We start from the raw sequence: 27,762 nt of genomic DNA, 5'->3' as shown, positions 1-27,762 counted from the left end.
TTCAGATTTTATTTTAAATTATAAATAATTAATATTGTTGATAGTTATATATACATTTTCGAAACTAATATTAATTAATATAAAAGTATCCATAATTTCACAATAAATTATTATTAAGAAAAATTATGTATTAATAAAAAATTTTGTACAATAATATTTTTATATCATAAATATAATATAGTAATAAAAGAGAAATAAGATTCAAATGTTTATTCAGTATCTATTTTAATTTTATAGTATCTCTTATGATTGTTATCACTCCTTGTGTATATATAATTGATTATATATATGAGAGAGGATCAGAAAAAGTTTCCCTGCTTAAAAAAATATACTGTTTTTAATTACTGTTGACACCTGTTGTTTCTAAGATATCTGGTTGTTGAGTGGAATGATGGATAACATGACATTTTAGTTATGCACTGTGGAGCTTAAAATGACAGCCCACTTGGAGATGTGGTCCTACATCAAAGACGTACTGCACAACACTTAAGAAATTGTGAGAAACCATCAGGAAGAAACATCCTGGTCTTTTGACAGATGATGTGATCCTCCCATGACAAAGTCTGGCCTCACACTACACTGAGCACACAGGAATTAATGCACATCTTCCAGTGGACCATTTTGGAGCATCTACCCTATAGCCTAGATTTGGTACTAAGTAATTTTCATTTTTTTCTTAAAAGAGCACATGGCTGGTCAACACTTTGTGTGATGATGAATGCAAACATGCTGCAAGAATGTGGCTATGACAGCAAGGCCTGGATTTCTGCACATCAGGGATGGAAAAACCCATACTGTGACAAGTGTCTGAGAATAATGAGAAGTACATGGGAAAAAATAAAGCATTTTTGCCACTTTAAGATCAACTTATCAGTTTACAACAATGGAACTTTGTCTTCTGTAGATAAATTAGGAAACTTTTTCTGCTTGCTTGTCATAAATAATCTAAAAATTTATAACAAAATAGTTAAAATAGGGAGCCCCATTATGGCCAACCAAGTTTGGACTATTATTTTTATCAACTCCAATCTTTTTATTTTCCAAGAAATGACTAAGTTATCACCTGTACTATAGTCTATCACCTATACTATACTACTATCACCTATACTATAGTCTAGATGATAGCTTAGTCATTTTTTGTAAAAAAAAAAAAAAATAGTTCCAACTTGGTTGATCATAATTTCTCTCCCTTTATATTATAAAAATGCATGATTAAAATGAAAACATATGTATGTTCTTTATAGGGTGGTTATGGAGAAACTGCAGAAGTTCTACTTAGTTATATGCCAGAATTGTATGAATCACTTATTCAAATGGCCCAAAGACCAGAAATAACTGAAGATACATTACTGAAGGTTCTTCGTTACTTATGTCATTTAGGAGATTGGCAGAGAGTACATATTCTCCAAGGTCTCTCAGATCTGGTATCACATGCTGGCCATAAACTTTTGAGTGTTTCCAGTAATTTCACATTGCAAGTAAATATCCATTCAGTATTTTATTAATTATTTAATATTTTGAAAAATTAAAAATGAATAGCTATCTTTTTAAGCTTAATTTGCTACATAAAACAAAATAGATCTATAATAAATTAAAGTATCTTAATTTGATAACAAGTATTGTATGGATTTCAAACAAGATATAATTGTGTTTCATATAATAAATAACAGTAGAAATGTTTTAATATAATTATTTTATTCAAAATCTTCAAACTTTTTTATAGATTTTCAGCTGTATGTGGAGTCTATTCTTTTGTCAGATTTTATTTCTGAAACAATTGCAATGAAAATGAATCAATGAAGAGCTAATCATTGTTATCAAAGAACCAAGTGATGATTGTTGATTCTGTACAGAAGAAAAATCTGAATTATTAATGATAAGAATATAATCAATGATTAATTACATATTATAAACAGGTTCCATGGATGAGACATGAAACAAATTTTTCATTTAGACAAAAATTAAACCAACAAAACACATTGATTCTATGAATAAATGGATTGTAATGATGATAAAAAAAAATAAATCAGTGATGTTAACAGCAGCTTAGACTCCACAAAGCCCTTCAATGCAGAATTCCCTTGCTGCTTAAATATTTTTTTAAAAATCTAGTATATAAAGCTGAAAAAATGGGCAGTCTCTCTTTTTTTTTTTTTCTTTTTGTCACAGTATGCCAAAAATGGCCACTAGCTGCACCTCTAGCTATTATTTAAATTAACAGTATAAATTATTTTATATTTTTACAGTATAATATTCAGTACAGTGGAACCTCAGTATATGACTTTAATCTGTTCCTGATGTTTGGACTTATACTGAATAGGACGTATACCAAACCAACCTTTCCCATAAGAAGTAATGTAAAAATGATTAATCCGTTCTCATGTAAAAAAAACTCCTCTTGATATGATATATTAATGGGGTTGTAAAATAATTTAAACACTGTTTGAGCACATTAATAAAAAAATAAATTTTATTATAGATTTTTAAAGTTATTACAGTATATTGTATTATATTATTTAAATCATTAAATCAAAATCAAATCAAATCAAACTCTCCTTAATACTAATAATCTGTTTAGAAATTGATTAAACCCCTTTCGCAACGTTAGCAGATTTAATAATGTCTTTATTTTTCACGATTGTCGATATCGTCGTTCTCGGAATACGGTATGCAACAGTTAAATCTCGAACACCCATGCCACCTTCATATTTCTCAACAATCTCTTTTTTCAGTTCCATTGTGATTCTAGTCATTTTTTTTAGTTTTCTGTTGCTTTTCATTTGCCTTTTTGCAATTCATGATTAATAAAAATAATAAAATTTTACTTACAAATTAAAATCAGAAGAAATTTAACAAAGTTATAAACTGTGGAACTGCGAACATTTAGTCTGGTCTAGTACACCAATAACGCTACTTGTTCATAGATGGCATGTATAATTGAATTAAGTCGTATACCGAGCGAAATTTGTTTTGTCCAAACAGGACGTATTCCAAATTGGATGTATTCTAAAGCAGACGTATACCGAGGTTCCACTGTATATTATTCTTATTTGTAATTTAGTATGCCCCGATGTCTGCATCAGGCCTTTCAACTTGTATTAATATAGTATCAAATAGTGTCCAATGAGTATTAATTCAGTTCAACTTATAAATTTTATTTTCATGCAATATTAAATGATTATTGAAAAGATTGTAATTTTCAGTTTTTTCTTACATTGATGGGGTCCCAGAAATTTTCTGCAGTGTCTCAACATCACAGTTATGCATGCCATTGAGTGTTAGTTGAATGGAATGACAAAAAGTGATGATTCTGATATATATATATATATATTAATATATATACAGAATCATCACTTTATATTATTTATTTATTTATTCTTCATATATACATAGTTAAAATTATAGTAATTTAAAGAATTTTAAAATTTTTATATAAATGAGTTTCTTATGATTAAAATAAAATTCTAAATAATTTTTTTTGCTAACATTGATTGATTATTTCTTATTTTAGGCAGCTAATTTTCTGCGATGTGTCCGTGTATTATGTAAACTGTACAGAGAACTGATACCTGTGCCTGCAACATCAGTATTTACTTCTCCAAATGCAAGTCCTGAAAGCAATACTATTTTTAAATCTACAGAAATTCTGTGGAATTCATTAGAAGAATGGATGAGGATATTAGACACAGAAGTAGAAAATATCATGTGCAATCCTATTGAACAAGATTTAAAAGGAGCGTGTTTATCTCCTCCACCAATTACTTATGAATTTGAAAATCAGTTTAGTTTTTCATTTTCAGAATTATGTAATACAGAAATTCCGTGTGTTAATGAATCTAATTGTAAGCATAAATCACCAAAAAATGGTATTGTTGCAGCTTATAGTGATGTAGCAGTAAATTGTAATATCTGCAAAAATTCAAGCAGTTATCACACTGATAATGATGCACAAACTGCAAGTGAAATAGGTAAAAGTAAACAAAGAAGTGAAGATTATGATAATCATCATTGTTGCCAAATATCAAATTCTTGTAATTATTTAACTGAAACAGAAATTGAAGAGAATCCTTTCAGAACTTCCAGTGAAGAAAAACAATCTGAATGGAGAGAAAAGGTCAATCATAGTTCACATACTTCTTCTGATGAAGAAAAGATTAATTATAGTGTAAAAAAAAGTAATTCTTTTGAATTTTCTAAAGAAGCTAAAGAGTATTCCAAGAATATGAATATAGATTTGCCATGCAGTTGTAAAATATTTACAGAACATAAAGAATCAAAACAGTGTACAAAATGTACAAATAATTGCCATTGTTCTCATTCAAATGATATGAATGATCGATTACATCTTTGCCATTTATCAAATAAAAAAGAAGTTAGTGATTTATGTGAACAGCAATTGCCTGTTTCAAATGTTGAGAATGTAGAAGAAAATCTAGATTCTAAATCAAGTGAAAAACTTAATTTTGTAAAAAAATCTGCAGATGATGATGTCATTAATGCAACTGCTTCTCGTCTTTGTGCTGTTATTCAAGCTTTTTATTGGTACTGTGGTTGTCGCACTCCAGAAAAGTAAGTTCATTGTTTTATTGATTACAACACTGTTAAAAAATAAATTTAATTTTAAAATATAAAATGGAAAGAAGTTTTTATTTAAATCTTCGTTCATAATTAAAATCATCTTTCTCTTACTTTGCTTTTTTGATATACAGGGTGTTTCAAAACTCATGGGCAAAAATTTAAGGGATGATAGAAAACATCTAAACAAGCAATTTTCATCATACAATGCATGGATGGAGAGCAAGCAGTGAAGCGCTAGGAGGTATTCGTTACTGTCACATAAAAGAACAAAACACCAAGCGGATATGCATGTTCGCCTTTTCCAAATGCATGTCCGCCTTTTCCTGACTACTGTTCACCGCCATGCCTTCTGAAATCCACAGTAGAAATGACAATGTGTAAGAGAACTCTTTATGCTTTATGCTTTATGCTTTCCATTACAGCACTGTCTAGCGGTTCACCACTTGCTCTCCGCCCATGCATTGTATGATGAAAATTGCTTGTTTAGATGTTTTTTATCACCGCTTAAATTTTTGCCCATGAGTTTTGAAACACCCTGTATATAATAATCAGAATGGCAATATATTTGTGAGATTGGTTGGTTTACTAAACCAGAACTAAAAATAGAAAAAAATTTACTTGTTATACTTAACTTAAAATTTTCTAGATATTTTTTCTCAAATTAAATCACAAATATAATTGGTACTGTACATTTTAATGTGGATATGATTAATTTGGAAAAGAGGAGATAATCTTTGAAGACATTTTTTACAAATTGTCTTCTGTAGGTCTCTAGTAATAAAAGTAATCAGTTTACAAGTTGTGCTGTGAAATAGACTAAAGTATAGATGAGAAATAAACAAATTTTTATTAAAACACTTGAAATTGTTTTGTATTTAGCTGTTCAGTGTATGTCTACATATATCAATGATTTCTATGTCTTTCTTAGAAATTTATATGTAATAAAAATATATAATTTTTTAATTATCAAATTTTTATCTTATCTGACCTGATTAGAATCAGTTTAAAAGAACTTGTAAAAAAATCTAGATTATATGAAATTATTTTTATTTTAGAAAATTTACTAAAAGAAATACTGTAATATTAGAAATTTATTAATTTTTAAATGAAAATTATGTCTCTACTGATAATTAATGAGAGAGTTTTGTGTGCTGTGTATATCTGTCAGCAGATGTCAGTGTTGAATGGAATAACTATAATAATTCTATTTAATTTTTATTATTATTTTAGACAGTTATCCAATAACTTTGTTTAGTTATTCTGATGTATAGTAAATTTATATTAAATTAATTATTAACAAAAATAAATTTAAAAGAAATTTTAATAAACTTTGATGTTTTAATAAATTACTATTATATTTATTTTTTCATTTCTGTTTTTTTTTTAGCTTGGAAATGACTTCACCTAGGTTCATTGATTTTGTATGTCGACATGACACAGTTTTGAAATTTTTAGTTGTCCGGAATCCCACAGTTATATTTGACTATTTCAGTTTTTTACTAGAATGTCCAGAACTAATGTCCAGATTTCTTCATTTAGTCAGGTCACAACCATTTTCAGCTAGAAAGCAATGGTTTAATGAACATTTAAGATCACATGAAACCGAAAGAACTTTAGTTTATTCTGCTCAGAATGATTCTGTACTTAGGATTTCAAGAGGTGAATAAATAGATATGTGATTTTATATTTTAAAATAAAATATTTTTATAAATTCATTCTTTTTTTTTTTTGTGTGTGTGTGTGTGTGTTTAGCTGATCTTTTTAATAGCAGCTGTGAAGCAGTTCTTCGAGTTCCACCAGAAAAGTTAAAAAAAGGACTTTCTGTTATATTTGAAGGAGAAGATGGAATGGGTCAAGGTGTAGTTAGAGAATGGTTTGATATATTATCAAAAGAAATCTTAAATCCAGATTATGCACTTTTTACACAAAGTTCTGATGGATCAACATTTCAACCAAATAGTAATTCTTCAATAAATCCTGATCATTTGACTTATTTTCAGTTTGCTGGTCAGATACTGGGACTTGCTCTATACTATAAACAGGTATAACAAAACTTTAATAAAATAATTTATTTTATTTCAGTAAGTTAATGGTCAAAATTTATGAAGTTTATTAACCCTTGTAAAGAATTTGGGAGAAATGGCAGTATTGTATTGTCACAACTACTTTCTAGACAACAAAAGTACAGTTTTGTTGACTACCATTTTTTCTTCATTATCTTAGTAATAAGAGTTATAGTTCATAAACTATAATTCTTAATTCTGCAAATTTCAGCATTAATCTTATATTTGCAGTACAGATTATTTGTTAAAAATTGTGTTCATCTGTAAATTTAATAAGTTAAAATTTTTCTTTATTATTATAATAAAAGTGATATGGTTGGTTGGTTAGCTTTTTCTGGCACAAGGGCCTTTTGGGCCAAACTGTGCCAACCACATTGTTATAAAGTCACATATAGGTAAGAAATTTACAAGCTTTTAAAGGGAGCTATATAATCATGTTCTAAAAGTTTATTAAAATGACAAAAGATAAACAGTGGTATGAATGTGTGCATTTATATACTGGTATACTGTATACATAAATTTATGTTACAGTAATGATTCAAGGCAGATTAATACAGGTATACCTTGGGTTATGTCGTTTCGAGTTAAGTCATTCTCGATTATACGTCATTTGTCAAAAAATATATATACAGTATATATGAAAAAATAAAAATAAAGTTTAAATCATTTTATTCAACTTTACGTCTGTCTGCCACAAATATTGAAGTCGTAATATCACTAGAAAAGTGTTAGAAGCACATAAAATCATGTTACTATACAATAAATAAGAATAAAATCATATTAAAATATGTACATTTACAGTAAATGTTAACACTACATCATAAATCCTAGAGAATGAAATATGAAAACATCTGTGACTCTGTGTTGTTGACTTATTTAGCTGTCTTTATTGGTAAATTTAACATAAATTACTTTATTTTCTACTATCGCAAAATAATTTTAATAACTGTGTTTGTTATTTAACATTACAAAATCATTTTATTTTATAATGTCTTAGAGCAAACCACATTAACAAATAAAGAGTTTGTGATGTACTGTAAACATTGCCAAATTGTAAACATGTACATTTACAAGTATGTATGTACTGTACATGTAGGGCCTATTCATAAATTTAGATAAATTTTAGTTTTTAATATAGTACAGAAAAAAGTAATTTGTTTGTAAGCTTAAAATGGATTCTTATTAACCATATATTATTAAAAATGCATTAATAAATAAAATACAGAACTGGGAATGGTTATTTGTGATTTAGCCTAGTGACAAGTAAATTCGACTTAAGTCGTTTTCTGACTTAAATCACCTCTCCTGGAAACAATTACTGACGTAATGCAAGGTATACCTGTATCTTAATGTTAGATACTGTATATGAAAATTAATTGTTTTACTAAGTTTAATAAAATAGTTTATATAAACTGCTGTTTATAGTATCCACTTAACATTCCTTGAGAAATAATCATTTTAGGAAAAAAAAATTTTTTTTAAATTAAAGGTTTTGTTAAAATAGAAATGATCAAATTATTGATTTTTGACTGACTTTTGAATAATTTTTGAGGGTTATTTTATCGTTATATCATGAACAGATTTGTTAAAAATTACTAAAATTTTTGCATTCATAGGAAATATATTTTTAACAGTTGCACAAATTTTTTCAATGAAATTATTTATATAATCAGTTTTTCAAAATGTGCTTGAATCACGTGATTAATTTTTCCAATTGTATTGAAATAGAAACTGATTAATCTATTATTTATTTATTTATTTATTTATTTATTTATTTAATGCAGAAAAGGCCTCTTTCCGCTCAGAGAGCACTAAGAGGCCCAGGGAAGCCTAGGCATAGTTGGCACAAGAGAATAAGATGATGGTACAAAGAAGGGACAGCGGGTGAAGTGACATACCCTATTCCAATATTAGAGTTGGAACAGAGCATACGACACCCACAAAAACACACACAAAAACTAGAAACAAATACATACATCTAAATAAAACAACTATACAAAAACATATAATACCAAGATAGACCCTGTAGAAGCACTAAATAGCCCAGCCAGGAACAGTGACAGTAAGCCGCAGCCAGCAGAAAAAGTTTTATTGGGGACCGTAATGACTAGCACACTGAATAAAGCAATCCTTTAGTAAGTTAAAACCCTCAGTGTCCTCTACTAAAGCGTGGAGAGGAGCCGGCCAGACCTGCAACCGGTCGTAAAGGAAGGTGATCAATTTTCTTCGACAGATATCAAAAAGGCTACAGTCATACAAGATATGCTCAATAGTGTCCGGAACCTGGCAACCACAGTTACAATTTGGGTTATTTATGATCTTGAATCTGTAAAGATAGCTATTTAGCTTACCATGCTGCGTTAATAAAGTCGTAGTGAAATGGTCATGATGTTCCCAATTAATTTTAATCCTGTGACTGACAGTAGGAAAGAAGCTATGCGTAACGGCACCATTTGTGTCTGCCTGCCATCTGGAGTCCCAGAGCTTAATTGTACTCTGCCGTAGAATATGCTTAGCATGCCCTAAAGGAAGAATAGAATAGTCTATATTACTATTTAAATGTGCACTAGTAGCCAGGAGGTCAGCCAAGTCATTCCCAGGGCAAGCAGAGTGTGCCTTAATCCAAGAGGCCTTAGTGTTGTACAAGGCGACGCACTTTTTGAATAAGTTGTAGATGTCTAAACTAAGCTTGGTGGATATCTTAGGCTTTTTTAAACAAGCCAATGCAGTCTGCGAATCAATGCAAAGTAACACCTGGTTCAGCTTGTTTTTAATTATGTAATTTAAGGCATGCCAGACAGCTAAAATTTCAGCCTGAACAATGGAACAATCCTGATGTAACTTAAAGTCTAAACAATGCAAAACTTGCATGCCTGACAGGAAAGCCACAGCTGCCCCCGTGCCGCACTCGGACTTCGACCCATCAGTGAATATCTTAAGCGGATGGTGGTCAGCATAATCGATCAATGCATCTTCATGTGAATATGCAGGGTGAGGAAGCTGCTCCACACCAGCCTGGATAGCATACTGAACACAATAATTATTAAGGTGCAATGTACCTTCCCTCTTAATGTTAAAATAATCATAATGCTCTCTAAGCAGAAGATCCAATGGTAATTTGTTAGCTAAAAGTAAAGCAGTTTCTCTTGAAATAGTCCTATAACCCTTAATTATTTTAATACAAATACGCCGTTGAAACTTTAAAAGCATATCCCTATTCTTTTGGTACTTGAGAGCATCCCCCCAAACGCCTACAGCATATCCCAGATACGGTAGTACAGCACCCTCGTAAATAACATCTAAAGTCTTAGAAGCAAGTCCCCAACGCAGGGTCGCAATTCTATTAAACATGTGTAGCAGTTTCTCAGCCTTCCCCAACTGCACACGGATATGGGGCGACCAGCTAAGCTTGTCATGTAAAGTAACCCCCAGGTATTTAATTGAATTTACATACTCCAAGACCTTCCCATTTAAAGTCAGAGGTGGTTTACTAATCTTACGCTTCCTCGTTACAAATAGTAATTTAGTCTTGTCAGTATTAAAATTTAATTTAGTATCATTAGCCCAATTTTGAAGACTGGCTAGTATGGAACTAGCTTTCTTTTTAAGAGAATAAATATTTTTGTCAGTCACCGTCACAAGCAGGTCGTCGGCAAAGGCAAAGAGCTCACTACCGGCGGGAAGCTTGATCCTAAAAACAGTGTTCATTAAAATATTCCACAAAGCTGGGCCAGAAGCAGAACCCTGAGGAACACCCAGCGAAACATCCCTAGTGGATACTACAGTATTATACCTTAAAGATACCTTCCTGTCCTGAAAGTAACTAACCACGAGATCGTACAGATTCTTTGGTACTTCGGCAGTCCGAAGTTCGCGTAGAATGAAGACGGGCCAGGCGGTGTCAAATGCTGAGGAAATGTCCAGAGAGATAACAATGCATATATTTTTGTTACTTAAGGCATGCTGCATAATATCCCTAACTTTAATCAGGGGGTCAACAGTACTCATCTGAGGAGTGAAGCCAAATTGGTTTTTATTTAGGAATTTTTTAAGATTTAAGTGGTAATTTATCCTATTGATCATTAATTTTTCTAAAATTTTACCTAATACAGGGAGCAAACTAATTGGCCTAAAGGATTTCGGATTATCCAGAATTTTGCCAGGCTTCGGAATGAGTTTCACCACTGCATGCTTCCATGCTGTGGGGAAAACACCAACAGCTAAACACATATTGTAAATATTAACAAGGGAGTCGGGCGAGGTGTTAAAGGCATTTTTTATGATCTCCGCATTCAACCCATCCTGACCAGGCGCCTTCTTATTCTTTTGAGCCAGAATGACCTCTTTAATTTCCGAATGAACAAAGGGCAGATCATCGCCCATATGGTAAGGTTGCTGAATACAGTTCCTTATATCACTGTGAGAATCACTATCATTATCAGTATTATCCATATGAAAGAAATGATTTAAGAGCATATTGGCAATTTCTCTGTCATCGTACAGAGTCTTGCCTTGAACATTTTTGATAGTTAAATTGGGAGAACTAGTAATAAAGCTCTTCTTTAATAATTTATAAACGCGACCCCATGGATCAATGTTGCCCTTGTCTGTACAGAATCTCTTCCAGGATTCAGTTTTTGAAGACTTAATTAAATTTTGATAGCTTCGCCTAGCTTCTAGATAACGCTTCTTAAAATCTGTACGATCTGGACCACAAGATCGCTGAAACCTACGCCTTAACCTATTAACACTTGCTCTGGAGACCGTCAATTCACGACTCCACCAGGGAACAGAGTGCCTATACCATTTTTTGAGTGGAATACTTTTGTCAGCAGCTTTTTGAATAATTTCTATGTATTTTTGAATAATGTATTCCACCGGATGATTATGATGAATTAAATTATTAATCTCTGGAATATCTTCAGAGAATGTTCCGCTAAAACTGCTCCAGTCAGCTCTATGGACATTGTAGTTTTTACTAAAAGGCTCGCTAGTTTCTTGAGTCCTAGCTGTACATAATTCAACGTCAAATAAAATATACCTATGGCCTGAAAGTGATTCAGCAAGCGAGACTCTCCAATTTTTGATATTAATGCTACCTTTAGTTAAGGTCAAATCAATATAGCTTTCTCCCTGGTGGGAAGAGAATGTAGGCGGTCCCCCTAAATTATGAATGACTAAATCTAAATCGTATATTAGTTCTAGTATTCTCACCCCTCTCGGATTTTGAAGTCTGTCAAACCAGACAGGCGACCTACCATTTGCATCAGTACCAATCACGTAAGGAAATTTAAAGGCAGAGAAAAGCCTATGAATGGCCAGAATCTGTTCATCAATATCACCAGATGGTTTTAAATAAGTAGAGTTTACAATAAATTTAGAAGTATTCGTACTAATTAAAACAGTGCTAGAAAACTCATTCGATAGCTCCTCGATAAGAGAGGACGAGATGCTTTTATTAAAAACCAGCACAGCAGAGGCCAAACCAAGGCTATAGCAATTGATCCACCCCGGAATACCCAGTATCCGAGAAGAAGCGTACGGATCTTGAATCAATGCTATATCGATCTTGTGGTCCAAAGCAAACTTAATTAAGTGATCTACAGCAGTAGAGCAGTGATCGAGGTTAATCTGCACTATTTTTAGCTCCATTATTGCTTAGTGCTGTCAGTACTTAGTTTAATGTAGTAGTTTAACACAGGGCAGCGATGGCTACGGGCCCCATGCCTGGGATCCACACGGTCCGCATCCTGGCTGCACCTCTTATTATAACGCAGGCAGTTAATACACAGCATTTCGTGAGGTTCCACGTTACATTCTCTTGAGCAATGATTTGCTTCTGCACATTCAGTACAGCGAAGTTCATTGTGGCACATTTTAGTAGTATGTCCGTATTCCCAACACTTGCCACATCTTTTGTAGTAGTGAAAAGTATATACTTTTCTCTTCCTCCAGCCCATGTATAGAGTGTCACCCGCCTCCACAAACATCCTCCTGAGCTCAGGGGTGATGACAAACACCCACGACCGAATACCCCTCTCTTCTCTGCCCAGGAAGAAGACGTGTTTAATATGGTCCTCAGTGAGCATGTGAGCATTTTGTTTTAGGATGTATTCTTTCATCTTCTCTTCACTGATCCCCCAAGAAACCCCTGGGATAATAATCCTTGGGTCCCTTAGACTGGGAGCTCTTACTTTTACATCTCCCCTGCTCTTTAGAGTGTTTAGCAACTTAACTGCTCCTTCTTTATTGTTGCAGTTTATAGCAAACCCTTTTTTGATTTTGCGGACACCCGCTACACCTATGCCCAAATTGGTGATGTCCACCTCCTTCTCAATTTTTCCAATAATCTCCTCGCTGTCAGCATTCTCATCTGGATAAACCAGTACAACTTTATCGTTAGCAGGACGTGAGGGCCTCCTCACAACGTCCGCATAAGTACACTTGTTTCTTGTGGGACTTAAATTCCCCAAACCGTCGCCATTATTAACAGGTTGCTGGAGGGAGTCAATGTGGAGTTTTTGCTGATTGATGACATTATTAAAGCTTTTCTCGAGCTCCTGCATCAGACTGCCCACACCAGCCAGACTCTGTATGGCTTTATCTTTGAGATCCGTCCGCATGTTGCGGGTTGCCTCTAAACATTCTTTGATGATGGACAGCTTCTTCTTTATTTCCTCTCCTAGCCCCATGAGGATATCTTGAGACTCAGCCATGTTAACACAAATCAGCAAAACTTCTTAACCGAAAGAGCAGACAATTGGGATGTCAAGAAAGATCCAGAAAAAATGCTTGAACTAGATTTCGCCAAATGGCTTGGCAGCGCGGACGTCTAGATAAAGACGGACAGCTGGACGACGCCGAAAGGAAAATAGATACGCCGATCAGCTAATGAGCCACGTGTACTGAGACAACTGGCTTTGTCCTTCCACTACAACAGTTACCCTTATTGCGCCGTAAAAAATGGCTCGACTTTCACGAAAAATAATATAAACAGTCATGACAATGTACACAGCCAACAAGCTACAGTTGAGCTCGATCGCGACAATACAAGGCCCGCGATTAACACGATTATGGCCGAGTAGGTTTGCTGGCGTAACAGCACGAAAACAGTTTATAAATGTACAGTAATACCACAGTGTATAGAGCTTCAGATGATGATCCCAGTAATACCCTACACAAAAGGGCCTTCACAGTAGAAGCGAAGAATGCAACCGCGTGGTTCTAAGAGAACAATGGTCTTTGTTCTGGTACTCCTAGATGAAGCGTATAACACTGTACAAAAGCACTTGATTCATATAACATTTGATAAGATCACTTACGATATAGTCCACTAAGCTCCCGTGCCGGCGAAAATCCTTACTCCTACGCATGAAGCCCGCAATTAGCCCAAAGCCTACTAAAATGTCTTCGTTATAGTTCCTTATAAATGGCACGACACATAAAACACATATCAGATGAAGGCTCTCGTTGAGACCTGATTAATCTATTAATAAAATAGCTTTAATTATTATTTTTAAAAATAAATCTTTAAAAAAATTTTGTAAGTAATACTGAAATTTGGAATAGTTTTTTATTTTGAAATATATGCCATATTTCCATAATGAATACTTTTAGATCTTTCAAATACTTAAGTATTTTATGTATTAAAAGCTTTATAGAAAATTATATGTGATAATATATAAAATATTTATTATTTTGGTGTGATTGTTCCTAAGAACATTTCACAGAATTAGAATAAATTACTAATAGATAAATAATTGTATACTTCAACATATTTTAAAATTTGTGTAATTAATTATTAATCTAAAAATTGTAAATTAACTTAGATTTATTTTATATACTATGACACCAATCACTAATGAAATGAATAATTTCATTATGATAAAATTAATTATTCTATCCATTCACATATTACATTTTGCACTTTATAATTAAAAATAATTTTTTATTATTTAGATGATAGACTATATATTAGTTTTTAATTGCAGTTAATGGAAATTGTGAGATACATTTTCATTAAACACAAAAATGTTTAAACTTTATTAAATTGTAATTTCATGCATAGATATATTTTAAATATTTTATAGGTTCTGAATGTAAGCTTTACTAGATCATTTTATAAACACATACTTGGAATTCCAGTTAATTTTTGGGATGTTGCATCAATTGATTTGGAATATGCAAAAAATTTGCAATGGTTATTGGATCATGACATTTCTGAGTTTTGTTTGGATCTTACATTTTCTGTGGAAACAGATGTTTTTGGTCAAATGCAAGAATTTGAATTAAAACCAGGAGGAAATAAAATTCCTGTAACAGAAGAAAATAAGGTAATCAAAGATTAATTTAATTTTCAAATTTTATTTAAGTATGACACAACATTATTACTTAATGCTGAATTTTATTTCATAAATATTTTATTTTACAATGTTTTGATAAATTATTGACTTAGAAAAGCTGAAAAGATCATGAAAGAACATATATATATATATATATATATATATACACATGGTGCATAGGAAAGTCCCTTTAACCAGAAAATTCTTGTGAACGGAGAGAGCTACAGCTATGCAAGTGAGGTAACGGTATAGTAAAGAGACTATGCCCGACCTAATGCAAACGACAGCAGTGCCCATAGTGGGGAAATTTGGAAGATAGACAGTGCAAATCGAAAATGAAAACAGATAGAGCAAACTTCCCAATTAGAAAGTTTTAGAGCATCAATTAATTAGTACGAAATGACATGTAATTCACACAGATAAGATAAATTGTCACCTGTATACCCAAAAATGTCCGAAAGCGATGCACGCCATTTTGTGTGACGTTTGAAAGGAATAGCCATAGGTGTGAAGAAATATGCACAATTTATTGCATAAAATACATACTTATGTCAATACAGTTTGAGAACATCAAACAAATAACAATGGAAAGGCAAACTGTCACACAGTGATAAGTTTTTGAACCTACTTGACATTAACTTGTTATCACTGTTGGGCATAGTTGCTTTACTATATCGTTACCTCACTTGCATAGCTGTAGCTCTCTCCGTTTGCAAGAATTTTCTGGTTAAAGGGATTTTCCTATGCACCCTGTATATATATATATGAGTGGTCATAAAGCAACTTGCCAACTAATGATTATCTTAGGAGTACAAAAAGCAGGATAAGTACATGTTGATATGTACAGTACTTGTGATACACAAAAATAGAGATAGAACACACGTCAAGATTCTGGTTGATGTAACTTTGAAATTGGTGATACATACATCAATTTACAATACATACAATCACATATATTCATAATTACATGAGAGATTCTGCATGATAGAAAACAGCATAAGGCATTGGAATAGTGTGTGTGGAACAAAAAACAACAGAGCTATCAGTGTTTGAACAATGAAGCAGCTGAGCCAATACTCACAACAGAGGACCCATACACATTTGTGAATGAGAGAAAAAACAGGAAAATGCTTGCTTGACAGATGCTTTTATATCCCACAGCTGACCTCATAGTAAGCTTCAGCTATGATGCTGCCACCTCATCAGTGAATGTGTATGGGTATTGGCTCTCCAGTTCCCATACATCAATCAAACACCTGTATCTCCATTGTTTGTTTTTTGTTCTACACACACCACTCTGGCACCTTTTATACTATTTTCTGTCATGAAAAATCTTGTGACATGAATTCTTAATGTTTATAATGGAAATTTCTGAATTACAGTTACTTCAACTCAAACTGCAATATGTATTCTATCCTATTTTCATGAATCATAAGTGCATGTCACCCAATACTTATGCTGCAAAAGTTTTGATGGATTTCTCACTTTTTGTATGCTTGAGATCTCTATTAGTTGGTCAAGTTGCTTTCTGATCAACTGTATATTAAAATATTTTATTATCTGACCTATGATTTTTCAATTGAAATATGTTTAAAATTAAAAAAAAATTGAAACACCAACTTTTGCTGAGAGCCTATTTCAAATATTTTAAGAACATTTTAAAAAATTATTATTATTTAATCCATTTCTCACTGGATAGTGGTGTAACACAGATTTTCTGAATTGGCAAATTCAAGCTACCAGCTTTTTGAGATACTGTACCAAGCTACAGTATCTCAAAAAGCACTTAGTGTTACTTTAGCATTCATTTAGAATGATGGCTTTTTGAATCTTATAAGGAAAATGTTTGGAATTTTAAGACCTTCAAATGAATTTGGAAAGTTATTAGAATTACACCTGTGGATGGGACAGATATATGCTCTCTCCGGTTTCCATAGGTTTTTGACCTTGATTGCTAGTTCTTTGTATTTATCAATTTGGCTGTATGGCTCGTTTGTAAATTTTTAATTTGCAAAATCAAAATCTCATGGTAAAGAAAGTATGCATACCAAATTTGGTTGCATTTGGTCCATTAGTTCTTATGGAGGTATTTATACAGAGCTATAATACCTCCTATTTAATTATAACTATCCTGTATATATTGTATATAAAATTACATGTTTAGGTTTCTTATGAAAATATGAATAACTTACTACAGGGTTCAGAGACCTATGGCATGCGGGACGATTTTCAGTGGCACTGTGATTGAATAGAAATGTAGTAAAAATTGTTTTAATTGTTAATTACACATTTAAATGGAAGCCATAGTTCAGTGTAGGCCGTGGTACATGAATAATGAATTTCTTGCTTGTATTTTTATATTACAATGTATGCATTTGTGTTCTGTGTTACCATCCACATGTTGCACATGCACTTCACATGTAAGAATATAATTCAATTTATAACTTAACTTCAAAATTATGTATTTCTGAAGTCCGTTATAACTGGACTAATTTTGATAATTTATATAACAAAATTGGTAGAATCATGTCTGTACCCAGAAAAGGTTCACTATAACTTAGGTTCAGCACAACATTGCTGAAAGGTTGCCAATTCCTGACTTGCTGTATTTTATGGCATATAAGATACATAAACTTATAAAATACCCCCATTTCAGCATAGAGTATTTAGAAAAAAGTATTTACTGTATTTTAAGCCATTTTGTGTCTTTAGAACTTGGTTTCAATTTTTTTAATGATATTCTGACAAAAAAATAAATAAAATTAGAGTGGATACTTATTTATCAGGGAAAAAGAAGAGTTTAAAAGAAGTCATTTTACAATTGAGGAGGTCAAAGCAAGATAGTGCCAAGCTTCATTTCCACCATTTAGAGAGAACACAGAATTTTCACTGTATCCTGCAATCTTGAGTTATCTTCCAATCTGCAAGATCAAATACAAGTGGATGGCACCATTTTGGTACTTTTCAATCTTGGAAAAATTGGTAGAAATGAATGGCCAGATATAAGATAATGATGTTTAATCTCAGAAAGCTGTTTTGTATAAATAAGACAATGCCAGAGAGTTGTAAATATTAAAGTGTTGAGGAAAAAATAGTTGGGTTTTGTAAATGCGGGAAAAACAATGTCAAGCCATATTTGTTTTGTTTACACACTTAATATTAACTAACTCATTTCCATTCAAAACAACCACAATTATGTCAATTACAATAGAATATTAATTTCATTTGTGGAAAAGAAATGGGATTGCATGCTGATGAAATATGGAAAGTCATACGTTAGGATAAAGATAATGCCAAGCAACACTAACCTCCTCGTTTTACTCTGTAGTTGAAACATCCAATGCCTGGCAGTTAGTAATCAGAATCCATGTCCTTGTTGACAGATGAATCACCTAATTTCCTATTCAACTGAATCTGTGGCCTGCCTACCATGGTATTGCCTCTAATGACAGATGTTTGACACTGTCTTGCTGCCAGTTTGAGGCAATATGGAGCTCTATGGCATATATTACCATCTACAGACATTTTCAGGAAATTCTTGAAACTACATTCTAGCCTACTGTGTTTACATGCAGATGATGTGATTAGTTCAAACACTGCTGTAAATAATAGCCTGATGATTTACGGCAGTTGTTGGTGTGTTAGTGATTAGTTCAATTTGACCAAAAATGTGGCTTGGCACTATCTTGCTGCAACCCCCTCAATTAAAATTTACCATGAAAATATTCAACATGAATATATGCAAAATCTGGTTAGCTATTGCAAAACACAATGATACTGATAAAAATATGTTTAATTGATCAATAATAATTTTTATTCAAGAGTTGGGCCAGATACAGGTTATTGGTAGCTTACTTGAAGACCATTTGAGAAATTCATTAGTCTATGGGAGGTTTTAACTTCACATATAAGATGCAGGGTGTGATTTTTTTTATAAAAGTTTTATCTTACATACCATAAAATATGGTAATAAATTTAGTTTTGTTAATTTGTTTAATAGACATTTCACAAGTAAATTTTCATTAGTTGTTCATAAAATTAAATCTTGAATTTTGTTTCTATTTGTAATCATTTAATTAGATATACATGATTTATAAAATTCGTATCTAGAAAAGCACTTATAATATTTAAACAATTCATTTTATTTTTACAATTTAATGCTGGATATTTATGATTTATTTTATTATTTTTTTTGTATTTATAGCATGAATATGTGCAGTTAGTTGCTGAATTACGAATGACACGGGCTATCCAACCTCAAATAGAAAGTTTCCTAGAAGGCTTTCATCAGTTTATTCCTCCATCTCTAGTTCAACTATTTGATGATTGTGAATTGGTAACATTAAACATTTTATTAATACCACTATTGATATTTTATTTATTTTTATAATCAATTATAATTATAAAAATTAATTTCAATTTTACTATTTTATTAATGGAATAATTTATTATAGGAGTTACTTCTTTCTGGATTACCAGAAATTGATCTAGATAATTGGCAGAATAATACTGAATATCAAGGTTATACTAGTGAATCACCAGTAATACAGGTAATTTCATATATTTTAATTATATAAAATAAGATGAATGTAATGTTTTATTTTATTTTACACAAACATAAACTGAAAAATAAATATTATAAATGAAAGAAATATCTGATTTAAATAAAAAGTTATATATATTTTTTTATGTCTTGTGATTGTTATAGCATATACAAAACAGGGATGTAGCCAGAAATTTATAAGTTTGGGTCATTCAAATGGCTCATGGCATGCGTTTGTGTAGGCTGCTGAAAAAATGCAATAGTCCATGACCACTGGCATATGCAAACCAGTGGTATACATGATAATGTTCAATAAAAAAAAAGAAAAACCTGAACAAGAATAAGTGTTGAGTTTTATTTGTTTTTATCTTGTGACTGTTCTTGTTGCCTAGTATTTGAATCTGTTTCATGTATCGAAGTATACTTCTGTGATTTTTTGTAGTAGCAGTTCAAGATAATGTTGCTTTATTTATAGCTTACTTATTCCCAGTAGGTTGTATTATGTCTCTGATAGCCGTTATAGCTTCCAAGAGAGTGAGTTTTAATATCTTTATTAATGGAGCTTTCCTCTGACAAGTCCAATGTTAGGCCTTACCTACACATGTCAATTGCAATATAGGTGATTTACAGAAAGCAGGAAAATACTCACAGGTTGTTTGTTTTTTTAACAAGATGAGTGGAATGGGGATGTCCAGAATATCAATTAAATAATCAGCACAATTGCACAAACAGCTATCAGGAACCATCAGGACACTTACCTTGTGGTTTGTTAAAAAAAGTTTGGCTCTATTTTTTATAAATTTATAATCAGCTTTAATTAGAAATTTATATTTCATATACAGGTAGAGCTTGTATAACACAGTAGTTACATTCCAAAAAGTGCTGTGTTATGTGAATCTGAAACAAAGAACTAATACAAAACATGGGGCTAGGTTCTAAAAGTTAACAAAACTATAAAGACCAACAACTGCCGAATTATCGGGCTAGCAAATGGCTATAGTAATATTAATAATTTAAGTTAATTTGGTACTAGAGCTAGGCGTTAGGCGCCATCTCTTGCTAAATTTAATAATTAGAATTTTAATTAAATAATTTAAATAAATTTAGGCCTAACTGGAAGAAAAGAATCGGCCCGAAGCGGGACTCGAACCCACAACTTCTGCTATCCGTGCAGACACGTTACCAGTTACGCTACCCGGATCTTCGGTCCAATCTCCCTTCCAGTTGATATAAGATTACCGTACGACCATCGACGGTCATTACAATGCCGGCTGGGGACACATTAATTGCCCACGTCCTCCCAAAGGCACTCAACCGGCCATCGCAAACCCTGGCAAGGCGTATATATATAAATAAACAACAACTAACCCATTATATATAAAGACCAACAACTGCCGAATTATCGGGCTAGCAAATGGCTATAGTAAATGGCTATATTACTATGCTATAGTAAATGGCTATATTATAGCAAATGGCTATATTACTATAGCCATTTGCTAGCCCGATAATTCGGCAGTTGTTGGTCTTTATATATAACGGGTTAGTTGTTTATTTATAACAAAACTATACTATTCTTTTTTGTTACTAAGAGAAATTTGTTTATTAAAGCAACTAATAATTTATATCTAATTAATAATTAACTAACAATCACAATTAAAAGTACTGTATTATGCATTAATATTAATTTTAGTTAAATGAGAGTATTTTCTTTTTACTAAGTATTGTTGTCATCTCAGCTTTCTTGTTGATCAGAAATATCAGCAACATTTTCGTATGTTTTTATTTTTATCATAAAAATTTTTATGGATAAATTAAAAATGATGTTAATAAAAAAAATTTGTTTTAGCAAGTTGCATTTGTTCAATTGCAGTTGTGGACCAAGCAATTCAACCATCAGAATTTGTGTTTGAATACCAAATTGTTTGAGTTTGGAACAGTTTAAGCACTGAGATACTGCTGTATTTTATTTGTCATTACTTGATGATTACTACTTTTTTTTACAAACAATAGTTTATTTACAGAAATTGATTACAAGTATTCTGTTCATTGTATAACTGATGTTACGTTTACATAGGGTTTGCTTAAATTTTTGTATTTTTATTTCTACATGTTTGTGTTTTTTTTTAATAAACACATTACATAATATATTGCAATAGGTCATATTTTTTCCATTTTTTCTCAAATTGCTTGTCATGTAGCTTTGTTCTCCACACTTTTGCTACTATTATTAGTCTGACCAAGTTATACATCAAATACAAATTAAAATACAGTTTTTTGTTTTTTAATTGTTTCATTTCTCGCTGTCCACAAAATAAATCTTGTCTCAGTGAGCAATGTTTCACATTGTTCACACCAGTTTTCTTTTTCTTCAAAAGTTGCTGTCTTCACAGTAAATTTTTGATTTTTACATTTTTCACATTTCTGAAGAAGCATGTTTGTGTATTCCCACGCTTCCTTGGTTCTTTGGCATTCATAAAAGAGGTGTTTTGTTGTGTTTCTGTTTCATTGCACACTTTCACAGCAAGTGGGATTGAGATACTGTGTGATGACAGTGAAGGAAGTGTCCGGTAGCTAGGAGATCATGAGACATTGACCAGTGCATATCGGTATTTTTCGGAGTGGTTTTTATTTTTTTGATGAGCTGCCATTTTTTCTTATGGTTTACATTTGGGTTTTTTTTTACAATGTGTTTTTCTTTATTCTATTCAATAAGGTATGGTAGATGGACTTGGTGTTATGTTTCTTCCAGTCTGTGTCTGTTTGTCCTTTTACAAATTCTGTAAATATTTTGGATGCTTCCTGATAGAATGGTGATGGTATCCAGCATCTTGCTCTTAGATTTGAGTTTAAGGATTTATTGCTGTTTTGTAATTTCATTCCTATACAGTTTATTGTCTCCCAGAATTAAAAGCTCAAATTTTCAATAATTTAAAAGAATTATTTTTTTCTCCAGATGGGTCATGTTTATTCCTCCATCCTGTACTTTGTTAACCATGTGTCTCTTTAATTTATCTAGTTTGTTATTTCATATTAATGTTTTAAAGCCTAATGATTTGATTTTTTTTAATTACATTGTAGGGGAATTGAGATAAAATTTTCCATAAACTGGATCTTGCTGCATATTTGTGTGTTATATATTAAGGCTTTTCCTCTTAGGTTGATGTTTCTACCATTTATGTTGTTTACTATATATTTACTTTTTTCAATTATCGAGTGAAATGTATGGTTAAAAAAATGTTTAATAACACTTACCTAAAATGTTTAAATAAAGTTTACTAAGTATGAAGATTGATCTATAATAACAAAACAGTGGCAGTCGTAAAGGCTAAAATCAGAAAGCAACAATGATTACACCTGGTTGATAGGATTGCTAGAACAAGGAAGAAGAAAAAATTGCACTATCAATTTTCATTAAACCTGACAAAAGTACAAAAAAAATTGAAAATTTTAATATTCTAAAATCCGTGGGCAAACACACATGCTTACTTGAAGAAAAAATATAGAATAATGGAGTTTGTGCTTAAAAATTGTGAAATTTTGGATGGAGGATTTTCCAAATTCTCAAACCATGTTAGAACAAAACCAGAAACCATGCTGTATGGAAAGATATTCCCCAATTTTCGAACTGTGGTAGTCACTCTAACACAGTTCGAAAATGCACAATGAGACCACATTGTAGAAGTGCCATGTCATACAAGGGGTACTTGTACTATAAAATGTTTTTGAGACTCAGTAATAAAAATAACAAATTTTAAAAATTAAATTATTGACATTTTAATTCTTACTATCATCATCATAAAATATTTTTAAAAGACATGATAAAAACATTACTTTGTTATAACCTGCAAAAATTTTATTTAAGAACAAATATTTTCAGTCTAATTTAGACCACCTTCAGGTTCTTTATCTTTAAAATATTTATCAGTTTCATTGCTGAAACAAATTCTTTAATGTATTCAAAAGATAGAGAACTTGAAAATGATCTAAATTAAATTGAAAATACTTGTAACCAGCAAAAATTTTACTTAAGAACAAATGGTTAGTTCTTACATTGTAATTCAAATTAGTAGATTAATTAGATATTATTGTACAAATTTATATGTTCTTATTAATTTTATTTTTATCTTTGCTTGTAACTTTATCATAAAAGAAAGAAAACATTATATGTTTATCATCAGTTTCACTATTTTTATAATATTTTTAAAATTTATATTTTGAATATTGTTTATTATTAAAAATTGTATAGTTCATTTAGTATATAATACAGTCAAACCTGTTTTTATGCGCTCCTTTTATGTGCGATTTTTATTTGTGCGATTTTTTTAATGCGAATTTTTAATTTGTGCGGTATAGTTGGCGACTAGTCTCGTGCGATTCGTCATGTCTTACGTTGACTTATTATAGCTAAATAAACTTATTATAGCATAAATGCACTTATTATAGTAATATTATTGCATGAATATGCGAAAAATGAAATAATTTACTTTTTAAGTCAACAAAACACCACCTGGACAAAAATATGTAAAACAGACGATAGACCAGACGATGCAGTCAAGTGCTGACATCTGTTGTCAATAAATTCTATTTCGTACGGTTTTGAGTTATTTTCTATGTGAGACTTTTTTTATGCGGTCCCTGTTGACCGCATAAAAAAAATATTTTTTAATTGTGTCGCGAAAACTATTATTTACAGCCATTCGTGAAGTTTCGTGAGATTTTTTTTAATGCGTTTTTTTTAATGCGGTCCCTATCCCCCGCATAAAAACAGGTTTGACTGTATATATTTTTTGATAAAATTTTCAGGAAAAGTATCTTAAATATTTAATGAATACTATAATTAATTTACATAAATAAAGTTTTTATATTGACTGATTATAAAAAAATAATTGAATTATTCCATGTAGATTATAACTTTGTAAAACTCAATCTCCAATACGATAGTTTATTAAGTTAGTTTCTTCTTTTGTTTATAATTTGCAGTGGTTTTGGGAAGAAGTGAAGAATATGGCTCAAGAAGACAGAGCTAAATTATTGCAGTTTGTAACTGGGAGTTCTCGAGTACCACATGGTGGATTTTCCCAATTAGCTGGTGTTGATGGACCACAACTATTTTCTATTTCTGAAGTCCCTTACAGACCAAATATTTTACCTTCAGCTAGTACTTGGTAAAGATGAAATAATCAAACTTTTTATTAAATTTTTAAAATAAATCTTTTTGTAATAAGAGAATAAAATTACTCATTAACATAAATTTCCTATTAAATTTATTGCTCTCACTAAAGCACTGGTTCTCAACCTTTTCTAGGATGTGGAACACTTTTGTGAGCAATTTTCTTTAGCGGAACACTTACTTAAGTTAATATGAAATACATAAGCTTGTCATCAGTTATTTTATTAGAATTGAGCAGTTATAATTCAAAATCTCTACTCATATTATTAACGCCAATTCTAAGACAGGAAAAAATATACCTAAATAACTTTATTGGGAAAATTGTGCCTGATGTTTTTTACATATTTCATTCAGTTTTTATCATTGCCTTTATCTTATTCGAAACAGTAGTACACTCCATAAGTACGAGTCGTACATAATATATTTAAGTTTATGAAAATTTTATGATTTTAATTTTTTGATATTCGGCGGCTCGAATACGATTGTACACTTTCCTATTTGCGACTAAATCTGCGGAACACTTGGGAGATGCTTACAGAACACCAGTGTTCCGCGGAACACCGGTTGGGAACCACTGCACTAAAGTTAGAAACATCCTAATTTTGTAAGCATATCTCAGTTTACAAAAAATTTGAAGTACGCAATTTAATGCTAAAATTAAACTTATTTTTCAATTAAATTATCATATACATATATATGACGAGTCTCCACAGTCCAATAATGTACATAAGTAAGTACATAGTATAATAGTACAGCCAAAAAATAAGCCAGTTAGAGATTTTATTATACAACACAGATAAAATTACACTGTTTTCAAAGCATGGACTTCTGCAGCAACATACCTTTGCTAGAGTTATACAACTTCTCAAAGCATTTCTAGAAGCCATTTTTGTGTGATGTCTGTAGTGGTTTTGTTGCTGCAACTTTTACTCTTCTGATTGTTGAAATCTGGATTTCTTCAACTCCCCTTTCATTTTAGGTAACAGATAAATCTAGGGACTAAGAAGATTGGGAAAATATGATTATGTCTCTTTTGATTAGATATTTGATTAGATATTTACTGACCAAGAACAACAAATAGAAGCCAAGGTGAAAACTGCAGCAACTAGCATCCTTAGACATCACAATCAATGGTTTCCAGTTGCTTTGACAAATGGTATGAACATTAGCCAGAAGTATATAACTTGCTATTTTGAAGGTGGTGATCTGTAAATATTTATACTCTTAACATAGTAAAAGTTATATTAAAAGTTTGGTTTATTCTTGACTTTACTATGTACAGTACAGTACATTAGTTATTGCAACCATAATTTTGTTGTTTTCAATAACACTTTCTATTTCTTGTTGAAACTTTTGTTTTTTATTTAAATTTTTTCAAATATTATTTGTAACATTAATAAGTTTTATTTACATGCAATTTTTAATTTTCAGTATTAATTTACTAAAATTGCCAAATTATCCAACAAGAGAAGAACTCAGGGAAAGGTTCCAAATTGCCATACGTTATGGTAGTCAAGGTTATGGAACAGCTTAACTATAAGGACAAAATATATTTTAAACAAAACAGCAATTATTAATCATTCCTAAAGCTATGACATCTAAGCACTAAAAATCATATAAATATTATGGAAATCATACAAGTTATAACTTATCACTCATATAAGTTATAGATATTTATGATTTTTAATGCCTATATGTCCTAGCTTTAATCATTACATCAAAATATGTGGTAATATTAAGTAATTAAAGAGTGAAATAGAATAATTGTTATATTTTCAATTTAAATAATAAAATTGGAAATATATAAATACTAGCAATGGATTTAACATAAACCTTTCAAATTGAATAAAAATTTCATATTATATATGAAAGGTCTAAAAAATATTGTAATTAATATGGTAATTTTATTTTGAAAATTTCATTTATTTTTAATGTATATTTATTATTTTATTATTTTTATTATTTTTAACACCATTTTCAAGACTTTTTGAATGGTTTAAATTTTTATAATTATTTTAAAAATAATTATATCAGTTATAAATATACAAGATATAAATGTGTGTATATATTTTCATTTTTAAAAGAGTATATATTTTTAAATTATTATATAAATGTAATTATAATTAATTTAATTATATTTTATAAGAAATAATTTCTAAGTTTTAATTAAAATTGAGAAGTTGAATGAATATATATACATTTTGTAACAGATAATACATTAATCGTACAGTATTTTCCTTCTTATAATAAAAATAAATGTATATAATAATTAATTGAAGTACACTAAGTCTGCTTAGGTAAAAGGAGATATTATTAATAAAAATAAATTGTAAAATGTAAAGCCTTTTGAAAATAAGTTTTTTTTTCCTTCCTCCCTATAATTTAGTTCCAATATTGAGTAAAGTATATAATCTGATTTGAAATCTTCCTGATGTATTCTGAAGGCAAATGATAATCTGATATAAAATATCAAATTATCTTTTTCAAGGCCAGGCCTAAAGGCAGTAGTTATTGATTTTAAACTCAAAATCAGTTTAGTATATTTTTGTCATATGAAAAATTTGTTGGATGTAATCGAAGATTGGATGTTTATTTTTAAATGTACTACTATAAACATTTAAAAAGTAAATAAATAAATATAAAATGAGGACTTGGTGTACATATATAGTTTTGTAAAAGGTTTGAATATTGTGATTTGTGATACTTACACATTATACTGATTTTTCACTGTCATTATCATTATACCATACAAGTTTTATGTCTCAAATGGCCTATAAGGATAAAGAGACACATAGAAGTGCATATTGCATAATGTCATATTATGATATAATTGAAATGTATTTAGTTTATTTAAATGTTAAACATAATGAAAAGAAATTATTGAGTCAAAAGATCATATAATGAGAAATATATTAAATAAGTTTGTTACAAATGATCTAAAACTGCAATTTAAACAAATGTTTATTAAAATTACTTTTAAAATAAAAAAACTAAATCTTACGTTTTTTAATTTAAGATAATCTAAGTTATTTATTACATTGTGAATCAGTTGTCTGTTTATCTTAA

At 30.8% G+C, this 27,762-nt stretch overlaps 1 protein-coding gene across 3 annotated transcripts in view; it reads left to right on the top strand.

Annotated features, from left to right (window-relative positions):
• Window positions 1–27,320, top strand: part of LOC136974845 (E3 ubiquitin-protein ligase HACE1-like) — a 47,956-nt gene extending 20,636 nt beyond the window's left edge. For all 3 annotated transcript variants that reach the window (XM_067269816.1, XM_067269817.1, XM_067269818.1), the window contains 9 exons: window positions 1,245–1,478; window positions 3,512–4,569; window positions 5,966–6,237; window positions 6,331–6,620; window positions 14,732–14,974; window positions 19,188–19,319; window positions 19,438–19,533; window positions 24,507–24,691; window positions 26,128–27,320. In XM_067269816.1, the coding sequence (XP_067125917.1) occupies window positions 1,245–1,478; window positions 3,512–4,569; window positions 5,966–6,237; window positions 6,331–6,620; window positions 14,732–14,974; window positions 19,188–19,319; window positions 19,438–19,533; window positions 24,507–24,691; window positions 26,128–26,230 (2,613 nt within the window). In that variant the 3' untranslated portion in view covers window positions 26,231–27,320. The remainder of the gene's footprint in view (window positions 1–1,244; window positions 1,479–3,511; window positions 4,570–5,965; window positions 6,238–6,330; window positions 6,621–14,731; window positions 14,975–19,187; window positions 19,320–19,437; window positions 19,534–24,506; window positions 24,692–26,127) is intronic.
• Window positions 27,321–27,762: the final 442 nt, after the last annotated feature.

This window comes from Centruroides vittatus, unplaced genomic scaffold, assembly GCF_030686945.1.
Source record: "Centruroides vittatus isolate TY-2023 unplaced genomic scaffold, ASM3068694v2 contig_357, whole genome shotgun sequence".
Classification (NCBI taxonomy): domain Eukaryota; kingdom Metazoa; phylum Arthropoda; class Arachnida; order Scorpiones; family Buthidae; genus Centruroides; species Centruroides vittatus.
Note: the sequence above shows the minus strand (reverse complement) of the source record. Positions and strands in the feature narration are given on the sequence as shown.